The 14,678-nt window shown below is 42.8% G+C and overlaps 2 protein-coding genes across 2 annotated transcripts; one reads left to right on the forward strand and one right to left on the reverse strand.

Annotated features, from left to right (window-relative positions):
• Positions 1-5,704: 5,704 nt before the first annotated feature.
• MRPL36 (mitochondrial ribosomal protein L36) lies at positions 5,705-6,711 on the reverse strand. Its single transcript, XM_075494169.1, has 2 exons — positions 6,594-6,711; positions 5,705-6,488 (listed from the first exon to the last, which is right to left on the reverse strand). Exon 2 carries the CDS (start codon positions 6,476-6,478, stop codon positions 6,155-6,157), a length of 324 nt encoding a protein of 107 aa, XP_075350284.1. The 5' UTR covers positions 6,479-6,488; positions 6,594-6,711; the 3' UTR covers positions 5,705-6,154.
• Positions 6,712-6,721: 10 nt separating this feature from the next.
• On the forward strand, positions 6,722-14,068 carry NDUFS6 (NADH:ubiquinone oxidoreductase subunit S6). Its single transcript, XM_075494168.1, has 4 exons — positions 6,722-6,915; positions 7,776-7,829; positions 11,880-12,002; positions 13,922-14,068. The coding sequence occupies exons 1-4, from the start codon at positions 6,772-6,774 to the stop codon at positions 13,985-13,987; spliced, it is 387 nt and encodes a 128-aa protein (XP_075350283.1). The 5' UTR covers positions 6,722-6,771; the 3' UTR covers positions 13,988-14,068.
• The last annotated feature ends 610 nt before the right edge of the window (positions 14,069-14,678 follow it).

Consider the following 14,678-nt stretch of genomic DNA (forward strand, 5'->3'; position numbering starts at 1 on the left):
ACTCTGTACCTTCTGAAGAAAAAAAATACAGGACTAACAATGAAAGGCACATCAAAATGCTTTAATTTGCAGTTACTGAAAACAAGCTCACATTAACAGTGAAGTGACAGTATTTTGGGACAGACTGATAGCTGCATGACTGGCTGCATGACTGTGTAGTCACCACTACATGGTCTCTGGCTGCAGCCCTGTTTTAGGCTTCATGCTTTTACCTCCAGTAGGACAGAATTCTTCAGCCTTGAGACCGAGCCCCGGGTTACCATTTCATATTTACTGTATTGTCATTCACTTAAATACATCAAATAAGTTCCCTTTTTGTGACTATGCAATTGGTGATCAGGATGAACGACCAGACAACTTTCTTAAAACCAACTTCTAATGAGTTTTAAGCAAGTTAAATCCTTGTTATGCAGGATGAGCATTCAAAGCAAAACCAAAGTACTTGGCACACAATCTACATGCAATGGTTCTTACCAAAGCCTGAACTTCCCAAGAAAGTGACCTATTTTAGATATCTCGGTCATTGCTTTTATGAAGAATAGCTTACTAGGTTATTTCCTTCGCAGTCATGAGTCCCTTTTTAAACTGTATCGACTCTGAGACTGCTTGTTACCAGCCTTTTCCTCATTTAGGCACTGTTCACTACACTACCAATCTTCAGTCATGTACAGAGAGGCTTGTATTATTCCCTGCCTGTTCGTTTGCTTACTTTCAATCACTAAATGGAATCAATGTATTTTTAGATCAAACAACTTCACAAAGTTCACTGTTTTTTTTTCATTTTTGCACAATGTGGCACATAAAAACAGGTGGCTGCTTGAAAAATACTTCCCTCTTTCAACACTGTATTCACATTTACAGACAATGGATTTCAAAGCTTGATGCACAAGCTTCTGGGTGAAATGGTGAATTTCCCATTTCTGGAGGCAGGTGGATAACTCCAGCAAGTGACAGCTTCATCTTGGGTGCCAATATTCTCCCCATACCCACTTTCATCATTTTTAGATCAGGTTCAATGTCTTCGTTGTGATGAAGCTCTTATAAAGATTGCTGCCTCCACTATGAGTGGGATACGAGCAATAACGAAACTGCTGCAGTTTATCTCCCAGAGGTATAGAAGTAAAACACCACCACTTACCTAAATAAACTGGGCTGTAAAGTGTGACAGTTCAATAGCAGCTTCGTGTGCAGTTCAGCTATTCCTACAGGAAGAAAAATCCAGTCCTGGAGAGCAGAGGAGACCAGACAGATGGGGGCATAACCCCTCATAGGTGTGGTGAGTTAAACTGTCCTGGCTCATCAGAAAGAAGCCAGCCCCTTCTCAGCCTCTGGGACTAACATCTTCAGCCTCCCCCACCCCCGAGTTAAGCTACTGGTACAGATTTGAAGCTCCAAGTTAATAACCTGATGAGCTGCAATAGAATGAATGCAGCCTTTTATCAGCCTTATTAAACTGAATGGGCTACTGTAGCCTTAACTTGCATCTTAAAAGTCATTCGATAGTTTTCAGCATTGTGTATCAAGGTTATGTCCACCCTTGCTGATTCAGAACTTTAGAATATCATGACACTGCAGATACACGTAAACTAGCTTTGGTAATGAAACCTCTCTAATATCAGGTGCATGGAGCTCACTGAAACCACAGAAAGACCTTGGGGTTACAGAGAAGCTATTCTGAACAGTGCCTGCAATAGCACGATGTGTCCATTTGCACCGTTCAATAAATAAGAGAAAGCAGCCTGCTTCTCACTTTCTTTTTCCTTGTTTAAGAGTATTTATGTTTTTGTTTTATTTTTCTTGTAAAATAATACTTCCAACTTTTAATTTTCCTTTGCCTAGTCATAGGCTCATGGATATTACAGAACAGAAGAGTCATCTACTCCACCTCTACAAATAAAGTTTCAATTGTTAATACTTTGCAAAGGCATTAGCAATTGCTCTTAAGGTTTGCTCTTTCTTGTGCTTATTTTTATTTTTTTGCTTATGTACATGGTATGATAAAATAATTGGAAGAGCAACATGGTGTCTACAGAACCAAAAAATAGCTATTATTTTAACCAAGTCTGGGAAACTGACTTTTGTGGTGTCAGAATCTGGAAAAGTCATCTGTCAGTCAGCTAACCTCAGCATGTACTGCCTCGATCCAAGCAGACAGCTCCCCCAGTAGTACAGTTCCCAAAGTCTTCTCCCTCACCTGTCATTGTTGGAGAGCTATTGTCCTTAATTCAGCAACCAATACTGTAATTCCCATACACACAACCACAGACAAAGTCTGACAGTCATTAATATACATGAGCTCTAAGATTTATCCTCCAGTTGACCTAAATACATCTCTACCTGTTGCATATCAGGAATCTGACAGTCTCATCCCCTACAACAGTTCCGAGGAGTTAAGCAAGTTCAGTCACTCACAACTGCAAATGATTTTCATAACTGTACGATGGAGACAGTCACAAGAGACATCAGTTGTCACACTCCTACTCCACTGTGGGGATTTAAAGAAGAATGAAAAATTTCTGGGGTAACCTAGACACAAAATCAGGAGGAAACCAAAAGCTGAAAATGTAATTGGAGCCTGAGCCTTATTTCAGTTTTCAGTGTACGGATTCTTCTTCCCATGTTATTGGGTCCTATTTCCTCCCTAAACCATTTTACATTCTAGCTGCGCTCTCCTTATCATTCCCCTCCCTTTCATCTTCTGCCCACACAACGTCGGGGGGGGGGGTAGAAATAAAAAAGAAAGCGCATACAATTATGGAACTAATATAGATTAGTATTTTTAGTATTCCAGGACTAAATTTTTGGCCTGGGTAGCCTAAGAAGCAGTTGTGTACCCTATCCTTTGAAAAAAGCTGTTTAAATAGCACGACATTCAGAAAGTCTGTAATGAAGGATGTGAACCCTTAGCTGTGAACCCTTAGCTACCAACAACTAGGCTACTGGCTGACATTATTTTAGCTTCTCATTTTGTAGTTGTTGTAAATAAGCCTAAAATAAACATGCACCACCAGCAGTTCTAGTCACCTTCCTCATATCATCCAAATTACAGAAAGCTCTAGAATCTGATTTCTTTTAGAACACCTCTGCAGCACTTTGTGGACATCAAGTAAAAAAAGAGACTTAAAAGTGTGAGATTCAGTACTCCTGCCTAACAGATGGAGAAATTGAGACAAAGGCAAAATTACTTTTTCGAGATTACACAGCAAGTCAGTGGCAGAGTACAATTACAATTCAGAGCCTTCTAGTTTCTAATTCTATAATTGTCTTTCCAAAATCTATTAGCACAACCAAATATGCTGTTTCAGTGATGGCCGTGAATGCTCCATTCTTTTGAACACTCCACCCCAGGTATCACAAACTGACCGTTCAGATGACGACACGTGAATACAGCCATATTAAACATCTGAATTCAAATTACTTCACATCTCAAGTTTCTTGAGATTACAGGGAGTAAATTTCACTCGCTGTTGCTGAGTGTAGACTGCATTTAACAGACACTGCCTGGCATGAGTAAATCTGTCCTCAAGTCCCACACACTACTGCATCCAAAAAGTCTGGCCAGAGATCAACTGCTGTTCCTAGCCCTGGCAACTCGTACTCGCAGGTCTCTCTCTTCACCACCTGATGTTGCTCTCGGCAAGCGAGCCCTTGTTTGAACACCTCCCCAGCGACCCACCAGCACAATTTGTCTTGTACCAGGGAGCTGCTCTTTTTTCTGACAGAACCAAGGGGCTGGATGAACTGCTTGGGAAGCAATAAGACCAGCTGCCAATTACTTTTCCTAGAAAAAAAAAACCCTGCAGACCTTCACTTCATCTGATGGCCAACTCATTCAATCCACAGCTCAGTCCTCACACGTTCCTCATGATCCTTCAGGAAAGTGGGTGGGCCTGGAAATCACTGGGTTTTCTGGACGTACATACACTGTTTACCTTAAAGGTGTACCAATAGCTACACTCACAAGGTATCACAGGGGTTCACAGCATACAGGTCTTTTCTTCTGCCGGAACAAAAAACACAGTTCACACCTACAAATGCGTACCATTAACTCTAATCTGAGAATTAGAGCTTTTAAAATCTCCAGTTGCTTAGACTACTTAACTGGCAAAGCATGTTAAAGGTGTAAAACTTTTCCAAGAAATTTCTCTGCTTACATTTTATTTACATGCACAAGCTCCAGTTATTTAGAAAGTAGTAGTTCTTATTCGTGAGTGCTTAAATTTCAACCAAACTTTTTGAAGTACAGCAAGTTTTCCACTAGTTCAAGGTTCTTTGGTTTTGAGGACGCTTTTACATTTTGAATCAGTCTCTCTCTCTTTAGTTAAATGAAGCTATCCATTTCTCTCCCCCTTCACTGCCATGAAGTTGTCTGATGCCCCGTAAGATGCATGTGTATGTTAACTAACCTGCTTCTCTCTCTCCAAATCCACATTTCCAGTGATGAGATAGATGACTGAAAAGACAACTGCCCAACACATGGGAACCAGTCAATAACTATTGCCTCTGGGTTGCTTAGCCACAGCTTCCCAGGCTTAGCTTCTCATTGTCCACCAAGCACCTAGTAAAAAAAGATGTAATTCTAAAAGTTACTGCAATTTTAAAGTTGTAGGATTATAACTGGGCAGAAAAGTTCTTCAAGACATACTATCCAATGTCACGGCAGCCTCAAACAGTGCTCAACCAATTTCACCTTTTCTACTGGGGACGCTCTCTCACAGTACTCTGGCAAACTAGTAGCAGTAACTTGATTGATAGTTGTCCAAAAGTTTAGTTTGGTACCTTCTGTTGAGAACTTGTGGTTCACAAGAAGATTGAACACTCCTGCCTCAAGCATAGCCATATTCAGAAGCATGAGGAACACCTTTGGGGGTTGTAGCAATTTTGGCTGGCTAATTATAATTCATGGATACCAGTCCATTAGAGTTTGCATTCAACAGTGTGCTTGGCTGTGTGACCTCTGAGGCATTACTGTTCCCAGTCGTTCTCCCCACACCTCTATTAGGAAAGAGTTGTTTCAAGGGATATAGAAAAAAGTTGTATTAAAAAAAAAAAAAACAAAGAAAAAAAGTATAATTCTAAAGCCTCATTGATTTATGTAAGTGAGCCTAAAGCTTTGCAGAAACTTAAGGCAAATTAGCCGGAATCTGAAATGACTATTTTTATCTTCTTTGCTGTAGACACCTACGCAAAATGGTTTGCAAACTCCACCCAAAGAGGCAATGATTCCCAAGTATTGCCTTTTTATTTGGGTTAAGGTTTGGGAAACTGGAGAATAGTAGGTACACCAGAAACATCAGAGAGGACTTATCTGAAGAAAGGAGGCTAAGAACACTTCCGAATACGTTGTGAATGGTCAATATATCATTAAATGACTTTAGACTTTAAACTTAGAAAAATTTTGATTACTTTACACTAGTTAAAATACCACCATCTCCCCACAAAACCCACAATAATAAGCAGCAAGGGTTATTTACATTGGCATTACTGAAGCTACGTGGGATTGTGTCCGCTGCAACTCAATAGTTAAAAGAAATTTTTACTTCACCTGTGAACCAAGACAAAAGCTAGAACGTCATCTTTCTATGTAGCATATTTAATATTATTTGCCACTTAAGAGCCCACCTGAGTTTGAAACTATCAGTTCTGTTAACACAGCTTTCAACACCTACTTTTTTTTTTAAGAAAGATTCATTGTATGTTGTAATAATGCACAATCAGCGGCGTTTATTTTCATTTTGCTTTAATTAAACACAAATGCATCTCAGAGTCTGGCGATTCAACTTTACCCTTACTAACTTAACAGCGAGGTGACTGTAAGGCTTCACGGCTAAGATGACAAGAGGTCCTGAAAGTTATGGCTTCCCATTTCTGCTCTCAACATCCACGGTCTGAAGTTACGGCAAGGGCCATCAAGAACTTAACTCGCTCTACGTTAGCGTTAAGATGAAACATTGTCACCTACACCATTTTGCGATTTGCGTCCCGGCAGTCAGCTCTCAGAAGTGACGGGGCAGCCAGGGAAGAGAGAGCGGTGCCAGCGGCAGGGACGTAGAAAGCGGGACTCGAGGCCCGCCAGGCGAACACCACGTTAACCCTCTCCCCTCCAGGGCCCCGCAGCGGCGCTCCCAGCCGGGAGAGGCTCCCGGCCGCGGGGCTACAGCTTCCGCTGCTTGTGCCGAGGGTTGGTCTTGCAGTAGACGTACAGCCGGCCCCGCCGCCGGACGATGAAGCAGTCCTTGCAGCGCCTCTTCAACGAGGTTTTAGTCTTCAGCCCCGCCAGGAGCGGCGGCAGCAGCCCGGGCGGCGGCGGGACGGCCAGCAGGCCGCAGGGGGAGGCCGCCCCGCACCACAGCGGCAGGGCCCGGCTCACCGCCGCGGGCAGCGCCGCCGCCCGCCACCACGGGGCCAGCGAACAGAAAGGCGAGCGGCCCAGCGAGCGGAGCGGCCCGGCGGCGGCCCTGGCCAGGAGAGACAGCATGCTCCGCGCCCTGCGGGGACAGCGCACGGGTCAGGACACTCACTCCCCTCCCCTTCTCACCCCCTCCGCGCCCCCAACCGCCCCCAGCCCCTCACGGAAGGCGCCGGGCACTGACCGGCACCGCCGCTGCTCCCCTCTTCACACCGCCGCCACGGACACCCCCACCTCAGCCAGCCCCGCGCATGCGCGTACGCCGCGGCCCGGCGGAAGAGCGCGGGGGCCAGAGAAGGGCGGGGCAAGCGCTGCGGCCGCGCCTGCGCCCGCCCGCGCGGGGGTCACGTGGCCGGCTCAAGATGGCGGCGCCCGGCGCGACCTTCCGCCGTCTGCTGCCGCTGAGCCGCTCGCTGTCGTCCTGGCCGGTGGCGGCTGCCGCTGCCGTTCGGTCCTACAGTGTGCGGGCCTCCCATACCGGCGAGCTGGTGACGCACACGGGGCAGGTGAGCGCGGGGCCGCGGTGACAGGAGGGCGGCCCGAGGGTCGGTGCTGCTCCTGCGCTGCCCGGGGAGGGCGGGCGCCTCCGGGCTGCGTCTCCCGCCGTGCCGGTGCCTGAGTGAAAATGCTGCTGGGGCTGCGAGTGGCATGCTGGTGTGCTTCTTCATTTAGTACGCGCTGTGGAAATTAATGCTCTTGGATGATGCGTAGGTAAAAGGTGCGCACGGTTTCAAAAAAAAGGCTGTTAATTCTAATAACAGCGTCATTGGCCATTACCGAGCGCTGTGGTCAGAATCCAGCATCTGATACAGCTGAAGAGTTGACAGGTGGGAGGTACCCTCGTGTCAGTGCCTTGTAACTCCATTTTATCTGTTCTTTAATGTAAAAACTGTGCCTGCGAAATGGGGAGGCTTGTGTAGTATTTTGTGGGGATGTGAAAGAGGCATGGCTGGTGGAGCTTACCTAGGAAGCTCCTATGGTTACTTGACTCAAACATAAATAAATGTGAAACTTGAATTTCCTAGTTTAGTTCACCTTCCAGATGGCAGTGTGGGATCAAGGAACAGCATTATAAGTAATAAATCTTTTGTTTGCCTCTAAGGTCAGAGCTAAGGTTTTTGTTTACTGGCTTTAAACCTCATCCCCCCTCCTTTTTCTTTTCTACTTTCCAACATAAGATTTGTTTTCCTGTGTGACAGAAATGGAAACTACTTCTTCTGTGTGGTACATACGTGTAAGATGATGGCAATACTTGAAACTGAGGAAACAATTTAAACTATTTAATCTTGACAGTGCTGTAAGCCTTTGTGTTCTTTGGTTATGGTAATTGCTTTTTAAATAAGATCAAGTTTATTTTATACTTTAGGTGTATGAAGAAAAGGATTATAGAAGAGTTAGATTTGTTGGACGACAAAAGGAGGTAACTCATTCTACTTTTACTCATGAGAGAGGGGGTGGTTTGTGGGGTTTTTTTATACCTGATATTGATGTGCTCACCTTGATTGTTATTATAAAAAACAGAAACCAACAAACCAACCAAACCCAAAAACCACAACCAAAACCAAGCAAACAAAAAACCCTACCAAAACCAAACTGTTTTGGATTTTGGGTTTCGGTGGGGTTTTTTCACTACAGTGAAAACTCTTCCTTTAAGACAGTTTATAGTAGCTTCTGTGTACCTACCTACTTTTGGTAAATTTGGAAAATTCAAGACTTGCTCTATACCCATTAAGTGCTTACATTTAGGCTGTGGAAGCTGTAGGCACTTGAGCATCTTAAACTTGGACCACTTTTTATTTTAAGCATGTGCTTTAAGAAAATTTTAAGCATGCTTTTGTGTTCAGAAAAATCATATAATTAAATGCTCTGCTGAATTGTGGCTCTATATATCTGTTTAAATGTGTGTTTTGAAGCTTAATTTGCCTCTGCATAGTTAAAATCTTGATCTTTACCTGAACTGCATAGGATTTTTTAATGAGAGCACTTCATTTCCAGAGGCTGGGAAGCATTTGCTGAAACAATGACATGATTTAACAAATAAAACTAAAATTTAGAGTATTCTGAAATAACGAAGCCTCAAGGGCAAAGTCTAGTAACACCAGCATCAGCCAAAGTACTACTGTGAAGTTATCTTGTGGGCCCGTTGCTGCTGCATATCAATAGAGTGGGTATGTGAAATTGTAAGTCCTTTAGCACCAAGTTCTCCCTAATGATCGAGCAGCACAGCTCCCTGAGGGATCTACTGGCCTTTGGGAGAGAAACAGAGATTGTTTCAGCTAAATTGTATTCCTCAATGCCTGAGCATCTGGTTAGTGCCTTCATGTTAATGCTATAAATGCGTATGTATAGTAGAGGCATATAAGGTGTGTGTTTATGTATAGTAGAGGCATATAAGGTGTGGTAGATTTTTAAGGTAGTTACGTATAAATATTCCCTTCCTAAATTAACCTGAACTAATTATGCTGATTTCTGAGTTTTTGTATTGAGTTTACCTCATTGTATCACAGATACAATTTGACTCGTGTTGTGTGGCAAAAATAGGGATTCTACATGGGAAATAGTTAAATGAAAACGTCACTTAAAATGCTGAAGTAGTTTATTTCTAGGAGGATAGGGGCAAAGTAGGTCTCTCCCAAATGCAATGCCTGTTTCTGTGCTACTTCTGTAACTGTAGGAAATGCTCCTTGAGCCTAATTCTCCATAGGGCACAGGTCCCTCTGCTGTGCCTTTGCCAAGCAGCTGATTTTGGACTCACTTTCTGTGTGGTGAGGAACACCCAGGGTTTTCACCCTTCTCCAGCAAAAGCCGAGCTTTACATCTGCTGAGCAAGGTTTAATGCTAGGTTTTAATTGTGAAGTCGGAACAAAATTTACATGTTAAATACTGAAACGATCCTCATCTGTGCCTATTACGGGGATCTCTCTCTAGAGACTTTGCCATAACTCTGGGAGATCCCCCAGTGTATTTCAGCTGCTAGTATTAGGGTTTCACAGCTGTGTCTGTAGTCCAAACGTTGTCTTGTTTCCGAGCCTGTGAAGCTGGTCACTGTATTTTCTCAGTTGCTTCTTCTCTTTGCCTTCAGTATGCTCTGGGTGGTCGAGCCTGGCTTGTGATCAGCCCAGTCCAGCCGCGGCAGCTTTCCTGTCTAGGGACGCAGCCTCTGGACGCAGGTGCCCTCAGTGAGGAAGTCTGGGCCCGCGCCTGGGTGCTGCACGTGGCCTCTCCGGGCGGTAGCCGGTCCCAGGGACATGGCCCAGAGTATTGTGGGTATTGTCCCCTCAGTTCTGCCAGCCTCATTGTTAATGAAATCCATGTGTTTTAGCTAAAATCATTGTTCCCTGCACTGGATGTGCAGAACCGGGGGATTAGTGCTCTCTGGCAAGGGCCTAAAGCAGGTAGCTGTGAGAAAACTGAGCATGGCAGCTGTTAAACTGCATCTGTTGCAGTCTTACTAGGGCCATCCTGCCCTTGTACAATCCCTAAGGTACCACAGAACCTATTTTGACACCGCCATTCCCACTTCGGCTCTACCCTTTCTGTTGGGCTGGTGCAGCAGCGAGGGAAACTGACCTCAGAGCTGCTCCTGTTTAAATATAACCTCCTGCCTTCCCTCTGGATCTTTGGACCTGGGTCTATTCCAAGTTTGTTTTTCTCTCTCAGCCTTGCAGACCATGTGCTGGCACAGGCGAGTAGGTGGAAAGAAGCAGCAGTGGGATTGTTAAACTGGTGCTATGGCCAGGAAAAAAAATTGCTCATTGAATTATGCATTGGGCAAGGAGCATTTGGGTGTACTGAGGGAAACAGCCCCTTCCTGCTAACTACCTCTGTGCTTTAATTGAAGGGACACGATGTAACTGAAACCACTTTTTTTTTTTCCCCTCACAGTTCTTCCTCAGTCTTTTTTTTTTTTCCTGGAATGTTTTCCCTGTGAATTCCTAGACTTTTGTTTAGTAGGCTGAACGACAGACAAATCATAGTTGTACAGCAGATGAGAAGTTCTTGCTTCTCCCTTCTCCCCACAGATACCTTTGTGGTTAAGAAGTGTTGGGAATAGAGGAGTTCTGCTTCTGATCTTGAAGCAGGGGTGCATCACAGTGCTATCTCTCTCCTTCTTTAGCGTGAAAGGAAGGATGCACAACTTTGAACGTTATTAAAAACAGCACTAAAAATCCTTGCAACTTAACTAAGATCGCATATGACTTGCACACACAGGCCCCAGGCAGTGAGGTTCTTGATGTTGTCAATTTGCTTCAATACTGAAAGTTAATTTTTTGTTAACTTTATTTAGCTATCATCTTCTTTAGGTAAAGAAAGTCCTATTGTTGGCAAAACTGACTTTTCCACTGCTGTACCAAAAATGCAAATTTTGGGGAGACTTAATTGGAGGCTTGGCAAAAGAACCTAGGTGGTTGTGTACTAGGACTGTATAAAAATACCGTTGTAATTCTTAGGGATTTATTTAATGGACACTTAGCTATTTTATACTTTTTCCTAAGAATCTCATCTTCATTCAGATACCAGCAGGTTTATGAACCTTATACACAGAGCAGTAGATAGTACCTTCTTTGGGTGTGTGTATTATTTTACGTTCTTGCATGTGTAACATCACCTTTGAAAAAGCTGGCCCTTCCTGGAGCATGTTTAGCTGAGGGGTAGGGGTGGTCGTCTGCTCGGTGCTGGCTCGGAGCGCGTTGGAAGAGGCTGGTGTGGATGAGGGAGGAAGGCGCTATGGCTGGGTGCTGTAGGTCCTGCTGAGGCGCAAGTTGCTGTGTCGCAGGCCTGTCCAAAGGTGGATACGTTTGCCAGGATGCGTAGATGGGCTCTAGGAAAAAGCCCTACTTGACAGTGATGTGCATATTCAGGAAGTGTGGATAAGATGGATTTACAGAGTGGCATAGTGACATTTAGAGGTTTTTCTTTTGTTCTAATGCTGAACAACTTGCCTTTCTGACTGGTGTTATGCACCACGGTCATGTTTTCCTGATATTCCTGTGCAGTGATAGAATAAGGCGCATGGTGAGAGGCTCTAAATTACCAGCAGTTGTTTTATCTCGCTCTTGACCTTACTTGTCCCACCATTATTTTTGAGTTTATCAGCAGTGAGTCTTTTGCAATTTTATCATGTAGTCGCTAAAGCAGAATACAGAGGCAGTGTCAGTTAAGTATCTTCTGTTCTTGGCTGCTTGTTCCTGCTCACCTCTCTGCTGAATCTGCTTAGGTCACATTGTAAACCTGAGCACTGATGTGGCCTGCGTATCAGGGGAAGGGGATTACTTTTGCAGAGTTTAACATGCTTAGGTCAATGATCTGGCTTATAGCACAGCCTAAGAGTTGGTAGAGGAGGTGGGAGGAAAAATATGCAAGAGCTTCTCAAGATGGCTGTAGCAGAACTGCTTGGGGAGGCGGTAAATAGCAATTGCTTTCTATTTGAGTGGGGAAGGTATCTGAAAGCTTCCTTTTTCTTTTACAGGTGAACAAGAATTTTGCGATTGATCTGATAGCAGAGCAGCCTGTGAGTGAAGTTGAAAGCAGAGTGATATCATGCGATGGTGGTGGCGGAGCTTTGGGACATCCTAAAGTATACATAAACTTGGTAATATCTTTTGATCTGTGTATAGCATGTTTTGCCTGTCAATTCTTGTTTGTAAGATCATCTACTTTTTGGCATGTTAGTTTAACACGGTAAAAGGATTAACCACCTGAGGTGTTAATTTTATTTGGTGCCTAATATATAATTAAGATTTCTACTCAGAAGAGCTACAAGGTTCCATTTGAAGATACCAGGCATTTCTTGCTCTTGATTTTGATTTGTTTGGTGGGACAATCAATTTTTTTGAAAAAATAAATCAACTATGAAGTAATATGAGCAAGCGGTGCCTTGTGAGCAAAAAATAATATGCGTGCTGTGTTTTGAGAAACTTACTCTAATTATTTAAATGCCACTGTGTAGACTGAGAATACATTTGCAATATTCTTAGGAATATGCAACTTATTTTGAATCCTGCACGTTCAAGTAAAAAAACCAAGACAAAACTCTTTCAGTCTTTGGGAATCTTGGTAGTTCTGAAGATTGAAGGTTTCCATCATGGTCACAGAATCAGTGAAGAATAAATGTCTTCTTATCTTCATATTTACCCTGACAGTAGTGATAGTTTCCAGTGTATTCTTATTTTAGAGAGTAAGAGTATTGAGGCTACTGTGACATGACCTCGGTGGAATCAGCAATGACCTGTTGCTTAGGTACTGTTCTCAGGCAGACCCTGACTGCAGATGTCTTAACTTCTTTGCTTGCTACTTAAACTTTGACATTTGCTTAATACCCAAAAGAATCACAGGGGAGAGCTGGTGTCCTTTAGTGTCAGTGTTGTTGTGACTCCTAACTATAATCATAAGCATTTCTATTTTGAACAAAGTAAGCACTTTATAATGATTCATTTTACATTACTCAACGTCAAATGCTTGGAGGTTCTAATTCATAAAACTTAGGAAGCTTGTGTTCTTCAGTCTTCAGTTAACTTCTGTAGCACACTGCTGATTGGTTGCATTTATGTTGTTTTGTTTGATGTGCGCCACGCTCTTCTTGCAGAATGCTTTATTTTTTTGTGCATTTTGAGATCTTTTTGTGTTAACAGTCAAATTACAAGACATCTGTGTTTTAGTTCTTGAAAGCTAATGTCTGCAAAGAGAGAATGGTATTAGACCAGCTTGTTTCCCCTAGCCCTAACAATTGAAATCCAGGCTTTCGGGGGTGGAGGGTAGTCTGGATTTTTCACTTCTAATCTTGTATTAAGGAAGGGGAACCATGAGTTTACTTCATTTCATGACTGCAAATAGTCATGTTGCTAAATGACAGAAGATGCCTTAGTGTTTATCTAACTGTCTTGTCTTTTGTTGTGTTAAGGAGGACTACAACAACAGCTCACAGTCAGTCGCACTTCTAAATTTTTAAAAAATATATGTATCTTTTGGAGAGAAGAATAAAATTTTTTACAGTAGTAACTGCTACTTTTCTCTAAAACGTTGTCTTTCAGAATTTCTTCTAGAATCCTACTGAAATTTCCTCCTTTGTGCAACTAACTGTCAGCTTACATTACTGGCCAAAATTCCTGTCTAGGTGTAACTTGGAATGCCAAATCCTATTCTGTGTTAAAATAATTATGAAATGATCTTTTCAGAACATTGGAACAGATACGACCGAACTCACTTGTCCAGTTCGGTAAGAGGATCCTTTATTGCTGAAGAGATACCACTTGGCTTGACTTTAAAACTACATTGTTGGGATTAGGCCTGGTAGTTAAAAGGCTGGCAGAAGGGAAGCTGCATAGGGTACAGAAATCAAGCATGAACCTCATACTATCGGTCTTACTTCCAGTGTTCCAAATAAGGTTAAACTCTGTACTTCAGCTATATTGATCCATTTTAAGATGGCACATATAAATAAGAGAAAATTTGTAATTTCTAAAAGTTTTATAAAGTGAAACTAGCAGCTGTTGTATTTTTATATTTTTGCAGGACAAAGATACAAAGACCGGAACATGTGGCTACTGTGGACTTCAGTTTAAACAGAAACATCACTGAAAGATTACCTCTGCGTGCTTGCAGATTTCTGCTCAGATGTTAACGTTTAACTATAAATAAACAACATATTTAGAAACTCAAGATTAGCATTTTTGTTTATCTTAACTATGGAAAGTCCGGTCTGTACCTTTTTAAAACCCAGCTTGTCAAGTATTTGAGAGCTGAATGGCATTACAATATCTGCTTTGTACTTAATCTGGTTTTCATGGAACAAATGTCCTGCCTTGTTTGGCAGACTTCTTGCAGGCTTGGAAGTGGTGTTTGGCTGCAGCATAGGTTTGGTTTGTACTAGGTAGATTTGTATTCTTTTCAACACTGAATTGGATGTAAATGTTTACTGGGGGATTAATTATCCTAGGTGTTTGTCTTTTGGCATTGTTTGACACCCTTAATTTGTTCATGGCCTAGTATCTATAGCTAGATTCACAAATGGAAGCACAAAGATGATATGATACTCAGCAGTACAACACTTACTCCTGGAAGCAAGATTGTCATCTGTGAATTAAGTAGCTACACTTGCCACTTGTTTAAAAGAAACAGCCAGTTCCTTAGAATGGTAATCAGTGTGAGCTGGAGAACTACCTAAGCTGGCATATGTGAAAGGTGAGAATGTAAGCATTTGTCCTCCATTTGAGAGGATCAGAGTGTAAATATCTGATTCTGCTTGGGATTCACACCCTTGAAACCTCTT

This window comes from Mycteria americana, chromosome 2, assembly GCF_035582795.1.
Source record: "Mycteria americana isolate JAX WOST 10 ecotype Jacksonville Zoo and Gardens chromosome 2, USCA_MyAme_1.0, whole genome shotgun sequence".
Classification (NCBI taxonomy): Eukaryota; Metazoa; Chordata; class Aves; order Ciconiiformes; family Ciconiidae; genus Mycteria; species Mycteria americana.